The 8,390-nt window shown below is 38.2% G+C and overlaps 1 protein-coding gene across 5 annotated transcripts in view; it reads right to left on the reverse strand.

Moving 5' to 3' along the window:
- Positions 1-6,913: 6,913 nt before the first annotated feature.
- Gpbp1 (GC-rich promoter binding protein 1) overlaps positions 6,914-8,390 on the reverse strand; it is a 65,044-nt gene continuing 63,567 nt past the window's right edge. For all 5 annotated transcript variants that reach the window (XM_023708612.1, XM_004623083.3, XM_004623081.2 and 2 more), the window contains one exon: positions 6,914-7,896. In XM_023708612.1, coding sequence (XP_023564380.1) covers positions 7,738-7,896 — 159 coding nt within the window. In that variant the 3' untranslated portion in view covers positions 6,914-7,737. The remainder of the gene's footprint in view (positions 7,897-8,390) is intronic.

Raw genomic sequence — 8,390 nt, forward strand, 5'->3', positions numbered from 1 at the left:
CACCAAAAACAAACTTTTTGAGAAAATTCACACTGGAGCAAGACCCTATGAGCGTGGCAAGTGTGGAAAGTTCTTTAAACAAAGCTGCAGTCTTGTTCTAAACAGTCTGTTCAAAAACCAGGCCCTGTGAGTGGTGGATGTGGGAGGTGCTTGTGCTCCAACTGCAGGACACCAGAAACCGCACACCCGATAAAAGCTTCAGACCAATTGGTAGGCCTCTACTGTGAGGGCTGTGGATGAACTCAGTGGGAGAGCACTTGCCAAGCACACCAGAGGCCCTGGGACTGACTCGCAGCACTGCTACAAAGAAGGGTCTGTTTCGATTCAATAATAAACACAAGGGCTGGCTAAATAGCTCATCTGATTAAAGCACCTGCAAGCAGGTGCAGGGGCCAAGGTTCGATGCCCGGGGCCTGCCATGCCAGCCCCGTCCCCGGGGCACACTGAGATGGCGAGTGAGATTGTGGGCATGGTGGTACGTGCCTGTAATCCCAGCTCTTGGGAGGCTGTAAACAGGAGGATCACTGAGTCCGATTTAGTAGTGAGACCCTTGAACACCCTGTGGACCCCTCCCAAAAAAATACAAAAACACACACACAAGCCAGATAGCTTCACTCATTCAGTGAATGTGTGACACTGGTGTGAAAGCCTTCAGCCAAACCTCTCCTTTCATTAAATACTACAAATCCCACACAACATGACCTTAGGCCTTCAAGGAGTACGTTGTTTCTCTGTAGCGTTACCACCACCACAGAGCCTCTGTGGCAGCCCTCGACCTGAAACTGACTCCATACAGCTGAATGTGAACAGGGGGCAGATTCCCCCACAAGTTTCACGCATACGTGAATTGTGCAGGAGCTGCACTTTGAATTGCAACCTGACCAGATGAGGATTCTTGCCTGAGCTATGCCACTGCTAGATTCACTGGCAGAGAGCAGCCACCCTTCAGCACCCAGCAGGTCTACGGAATGTTAGAGGAGACAAGTGTGCCTGCCCCATACATTTTAGAATGCCACCCATGGTCTGATCCATTAAGTGTTTTCCTTTTCTGACTTGTTCTGGCATGAACGTGACTCAGTTTGGGTCCAAAGGACCCCCTACTCCCTCTGGGTACACTGCTAGTAGCTTGTAAGGTTTTACTTTTTTCACAGCATTGCTGGCCTTCTGTCTCCTTCCCATTGTTGCCTATCAGTGACATCTTTATGTGACTGGATACTATTAATGAACTGCATTAAGCAAACCCTAATACAGGTTAGACAGGTACTTGTTCAACCTTTCCTCCATTCCAGCATGCCAAGAATAGTTTCCCTTTCATGGTGACAATATCATATACCCTCTCTAAATGACCGCCTAAAGTCAAATCTGAAAGATGAATTCCCAAGTCTTCCTTTCTGCCTTATCTTTCAGCTTAAACATAATGTAGGTCTTTTTTTTTTTTACAAATTTAAACATAAAGTCTGACATTCTAGACCCCCCACTGCATGCAGGATGCAATCAGTTCTGTCCAGCTGTTAGAAGATGATGTATACCTGGCTCTTGCTGCCTCACTAGCATCCTCTTTCTTCTTACACCTACATTTTCCTGAACACAGCAGGCTGTTCGCCTAAAATCCCGTCATCTTGTGCACCTTAGTAAAGTGTTCTTCAGAGAAAATCCAAGGGTAACATCCTCCAGAAAGCTTGCCAAGTTGTCATACTCTGCTCATTTTCTCTGACCCTGTGCTCGCAAACCTTATTCCTGAACACCCATTTGCAGAAGGCTGCACTATGAAGCTAAGATGAACATCAGCATAGGATTCTTTACATTCTTTCCACAAAGCCTGACTAAGCAAGCCTTCATTTTACTGACTTGATTTTGACAAGTTCCAGCTGTAAAAATACTACCAAAAGACTGAACTTAGGGCCTTCACACTGAGCTACATTCCTGACCTTTTTAAAGTGGAGAGTCTTACAAAGTCCCACCATTATCCATGATAGCTTAACATTCACAAACCTGCCTCAGGGCTGGAGAGATGGCTCAGTGGAGTAAGTGCTTCCCTGGCAAAGGCAAGGGTCTGAGTTCAATCCCCAGTTCCACAAAACAACCCTGCCTCAGCCTCTTTGGGATTACAGGCCTCTGCCACCACACCTGGCTTCTATCACCAAGCATAGAGGAAAAACTGCCACCTCATGCTAGAAATCAACTTCATCAGCTACAGTTTTCTACAGTATCTGGCCAACTTCGCATAGAGAAGCCAAGATCCTAGAAACCTGGCATTTTGTAAAAACAATTTTCAATGCCGAATACTGAATCATCTGTTTCAAAATTCTTACTCCCTGTGGTATTTGCCATGTTCAAAACAAAACCAGGGTCTACTGCCATTGTTACATAAGCCAAGAAAAAAATTATCACTTTTAGAGACAGGTAAGATCTGTCACAACCTTCATGTTTCACCAGCTTTCCCACTTTTATCAGTAAAAACCTCTAAATCGCACTTGTCATTCTACCTTCTGTGATGTATTACTTTTTTTTGGGGGGGGGGAGCGGAGGGGGTACCATAGATCAAACTCAGGACCTTGCACTTGCCAGGCAGGTCTTGAGCCACTGAACTATCTCCCCAGCCCAGTATATAATTTTTACATATGGGAACAATAGAATCTGTGTTTTGTAAAAACTGAAAAATGATACATGTGAATATAAGGCTTAAAGACAAAGGTCAGCAAACTACTGCCCCCAGTTTCCCTGGACATAAAAACACATGTACTCATCTATAGCTGCTTTGGTGAAATGGCACAGTGGAGTAATTCCAAGAGAGATCACACAATCTAGGGCATTTACTGCCTGGAATCTTATCAGCACCTAATTCAGAAAATGATCCCCCAAAAATAAACTGCACGTACCTTAACAGCTGACCTAAGGCCTCTATCTATTAACAGAATTCACTTCTCCTACCAAAGTTTTAGAAATTCTGTCAAATAACTCACTTTACTACTAAATTCACCAAAATAATTTTAAAAGCTAAACAATGTCAGAACAGTAATTCCAGATTTAAAAGAAAAACACTGACAAAATAGAATCCTAAAGAAAGGGTATGGCAGGAAAAAAAAAAGAAAAAGAAAATCCAAGTAACTCCAAATAAAATGCCTATAACCTAAAAAAGTCAACTACTTATAAAGCAACTGCACCTATTTACTGTGTATTCCAACTAAATTTCATTGAGTCAATCAATTTCCTATTTTTCCCTTTTCTAGCAATTAGAGAAAAAGCACACTGGCATCTTAAAAAAAAATCAATGAGTTTAATTCAGGATATCTAGTGTCTGGGTAACTACAATGAATTAAAGTGCATTATCTTCCCTCCATCCTAATTCCTCAACCCATTATCTCCATTTCTCTTCACTGATCTATAAAATCATAAAGAACCTTAAAGTGAACGTAGAAAGTGAAAAACAAAACTATTTTAACCTTACTGTAGTGCTTATAGCCACAAGAAGGATGACATGATGTGCCTGAGGCTATTCTATCAAAGTATGGAACATCCTTCTAAATAATTCACAAAAATGTCAGCATTAACATCAGTATCGTATTTTAGAAAATCACTAAATCTCAAATGTAAAAAACAAGATTAAGCTTAGTTCATAATTCAGCATAGAGACAAATGAAGTAGAAATGAAACAAGCCAGTTTTAATTGTAAGAACTCAGATTGTCTCAAATCATTTAGAACCATTTAGAATAATATTTATGTAATTTTAAAAACACAGTACAAGTCACTGGTGCTAAGTGACATGGTGCAAAATAATAGTGAAATAATCCCTGAAATTTACTAAACACCTACCATAGGATACAATTTATACATCTTGCGGTTTTTGTTTTTATCCACAACCCCACAAAATAATTTCCAGAGAAACCAGGTATCAGGACTAAGGTGATAGCTAGTAAAGGGGCAAAGACAGGTTTCACACCAGGTGTAACTAGTCCAACATACCAGATGCCAATGCACTACAACCACCAGGGAGATTTTTAAATATCCTACACCCCAAACCCAGTCTGATCATCTCTGAAAAGGGTGACAAAGCCATCACTAGTTATTCAACTCCCTAGCAACAGTATACAGGTAATTTGGGAACCACAACTATAGGTGCTTCTATATATCACAATGTCCAATGCAGCAGTGTCCTAACATCTAAAGATCTGATACAATTATCACTTCAGTCACTGGGCCACAGTGTTTCTAAAAAACACTCTCAAAGGTACGTGGGCTGAATTGACAAGATAAATAATGAACAATTAGCTTGCACAAGTTCTATCTCATCAATAAAAATTTACTAGAAAATGATTTCAATTAGGTAATTACTGAATCATACATTCCCAAGTCCTGAACTACAAAACTTACATTAAAATAATCACAGCTCATGGGAAGAGAAAGGTACAAAGAATTCAGATGTGTTATGTACATGTACCAACTCCCCATAATAAATATAATCATCATATACAGCAATCATATACTGATAAAAATAAACTCTTTGGGATAAAAAATAATCAGTTGGAACTCTCCTTGGAGTCCCATCATTAGTATGAAATCCTAGTTTAGCCTTGCCTAAAACAAGGAAAGAACACAAGCAGCACTGTACCACTGTAAGGCTTTAGGCATTTTGCTGTTTGAAATACCCGCTGCCTATCATCTCAGTGGCCAAGGAACCAACGGAACCTCAGGCAACCTGAACTATCCTGATGTTATCAAAGTATCTGGCTAGAGACAGCTAGTGTTTGGCAACACATTCCTTATGGTGTAAACTAAGTTACAAATCTTACCTCATAAAAAATTTTCGTAAGTATGTACCTTTTCTAGCTACCTAAATTCTAACAAAACTTTTTAAAAATAACTTTTATAAAGTTTGGAAGATATTATTATGGGACATGCAAGTAAAATCTGTTGTCAGGTTAGGGTAATTTTGGGGCATCAGGGGCCGGCCAGGGAGATGGCTCAGTGGAATAAGCGCTTCCCTGGCAAGTGCAAGGGCCTGAGTTCAATCCTCAGTTTTGGAAAAAAAAAAAAAAAAAAAAAAAAACACATCTAACAAAACACTTTTTGAACTAAATTACCATAAAAAATTACTTATTAATTTTAATTTATATAAAAATTAGGGAACAGTGAGAGGAAGAGATTTAAAAAGGAACGAGAAGTCAGGTGTGGTGGTGCACACCTGTAATCCCAGCACTTGGGAGGCTGAGGCATGAGTCCACAGACAACCTGGACTATGTAGTGTTACATAATAAGTTCAAGGCCTACCTAAACTACAGTAGTGTAATCTTCTCTCTCTCACACACACACACAAACAAACACAAAAAGAACACAAATATAAGGAAATTTTAAAGAATATCTACGTTCTCTACCATGACTATGGTGATTTTATGGGTCAAAATAGCAATTTTAAACTGTACATGTACCTTCTTGTGCCACTTTATACACCTCAACAAAGTGGTTAAAAATTTTGCTACAGGAAACGTTTGACACAGTCAGAAAGTACTTTGTATCAAACAACATGGCCTAATTTTTGGTTCAATTTCATACTAAAGTGATACCACGGTACCACTGTACAACTCAACTAGTTTCTATACTTGTAGGCTACCTATCTAACGATCTAGTCCAAAGTGTTAATCAGTGGATCATTATTTAAACAATTAAAGCTATGCTGATTTTAAATACTCTTAAAATACATATATATATAGCTCTATTGCCCAGTAAGCAAACCCTTTAATGCCAAAACTTAACAAATGCAATTATACCACTGTACTTTACATGTACAACAGTAAATGTCCTTCCATAGAGCCATACTTCATCCCTTCCCCACTGCCATACAAATTACCAGGGTATGAAAGGAGCACATCTATGTCTGTGCTCTCTGTATGAAATACAATAGTTAACTGCAGGTTAATGGGATTAAAACAGAAAGAACTGTCATTATAAGATGGCAAAAAAATTTTTAAATCTATGAAATTGAAAAACTCAGTAAGATTTTTAAATTTAAATGTTTTGCAGATCTCTAAATTATTTTAGTAAAAAAAAAAAATGCTTGCTTGTGATAAGATTTCACCAGTCTATTAATCAAACTGTGGAATTTATAATAAAGACTCCCAAGATATACAATGTGTGATGCCAACCATCTTGTCAAAGCATGCTTTAGGTCAGTAGTGGTGGAACCTATACTGTGCCTCTCAGTGGGCTGTATGCATTAATGAAAGTTTCAAAAGGTTCTCTGTCACTGCTATAGGTTTATTTAACTCGAGCTGATTAGAATGGAGTATAGCAAACTGTGCATTTATAATAAAAAGCCTATTTTACAAGTTAAGATGTACCTACCACATGCTGTTACTAATTTATCCTCAAAATTTTAAAGGGGTGCAAGTATTATTGTCTCTTACTTCCTGATCATCATCAATCTCAGTGAGAACAAAAACATCAAAAACAAAAGCACAGCTTATGGTGCAAGCTGAGGAATCTGGGCAAGATACTGATGAGGAAACAGAAACACTATCACAGCCTGCTAAGAAACACAATTTAAAAAATATCTAACCAGCTCTTGTATTTACTTAGGAAATATATAAAACCCCAAATGTTTCTGCTCTAAGATCATGTATGCTCTTGGGTAAGTAGGTACATGGGGATAAGGAAAGAGGAAGCTAAAAGCAAAGGAGGGTAAACAAAGCCAGAAAAATCAAAATACAAACAGAGCTAAAATACTCTTCCAGTCAGTAGTAAAAGATACAATCATAAAATTAACATCCAATTGAAAATGGTCAAAATTCATTCTTTGTGCAGTGAATAGTTTGCTTCTCCTAACATATAAAGTAACCACCTTTAATGAAGAAAGTATAAAAAGAAATGCATGCTATATTCAGAAACTAATACCTTGAACACTACGGAGAACAACAATATTCTGAAAATCCAGTTTATTTTCCATGTTGTGGACATATCCAGTCAGTGTGATCAGTTTTTCTGCATGTGTAATAATTTTATCAAAATAAGTTTTCCCACAAGACTTTTTCATCAACTCTGAAAGTCCTGATCTGACCACATTCTCAAATATTTAAAGCTCTTAAAAATCACCTTTCAAATTTTGGAACCAAGTGTGGAAAGTCTCTCCTGTAACACTTAGGGCACTACAAATAGCTAAAGAGGGATTTGTTTTAAAAGGTGACTAGTACAACAGCTGAGTTCAGGAAATGAATGTTTCAGTGCACTCTGCTCCAGTTTTAGCCAACATGCTATCTTCTCATTTTTGCTTTTTTGCTTTCTTTTTTGAGGAGTGGGTAGGAGGCGCACAAGGTGGACTTGAAGATTTCCACTGTACGAAAAGATAGGACTCTGCAAGCAAAACTGTAAGCTGCCTTTTTTTCTTAAGACCTGGACATTTTAAGACAGAAGCTTTGCAAAACATTACACAATTTTTTATTAAATGAGAAAGTCTCATTTGTTACATCGTCACATTGCTAGTCAGAGAAATGTTGCAGTGATGAAGAAAGTCAATGTTGGATCAACCAAAGTCCTCATTTCTACAACATTCATTTACAAAGAAATAATGTTCAACACAGCCCAACACAATATTCTTGGTTTTCTTCATACTGAAGTCCCCCAAAAAATCATCTTCTAATGGGGTATTTCACTACATAAATTATAGTTCTTCATTTTTTACAATTCACCCCAAACTGCATGAGAGATGTATCACACTAAAATTTCTAAAGCTGTTAGCAAATCCTTCACACCTCGTCGTCATCTGACGTGTCACTGCTGCTTGTCTCTGTGTCGTCATTCTCAATTGTAGGCTTAAAAGTGCTGTTTTTCCAGGGTCCAAACTTGAAGTCACAGATCAGGCCATTTTTCAAAATACCATTTTTTCTCAGACCATTCTTCTGTAACTAAAATGTTAAAAACAAACAAATAAATAAACAAATCCCCCCCAAGTGTTACTCATTAATGATGCTGTAATAAAGTACAACCACAGGGCTGGGGAGATAGCTCAGCAGCGTAGGCACCTATCTGACAAGCAGAAGGTCCTGAGTTAGATCGGGGGGTGGGGGGAGGAATACATAAATTAATACAACCACAAAAAAAAAAAAGAAATTTAAGAAACTGTAACTTAAACCCTAAAAAATCCCACAGGTTACTATCATGGTATTTAGTAAATAAGCTATTGATAGATACATGTAACTAATTCAACTGATGTAACAAAGTATTTCCTAGTAGATCTATTCTTTAGGAGAACAAACAGTATGGACCCATCCACCAAGCCACTACAAAACACATTTATGTGACTAGTAAGCACAGATTTTTTTGGATCCAGACAGGGCAGATATAGATGACCTTGTCACACCTAACCGAATTTATCTTTCAAAAATTAAACCTTTCGGGG

This window comes from Octodon degus, unplaced genomic scaffold (assembly GCF_000260255.1).
Source record: "Octodon degus isolate 3935 unplaced genomic scaffold, OctDeg1.0 scaffold00001, whole genome shotgun sequence".
NCBI lineage: Eukaryota > Metazoa > Chordata > Mammalia > Rodentia > Octodontidae > Octodon > Octodon degus.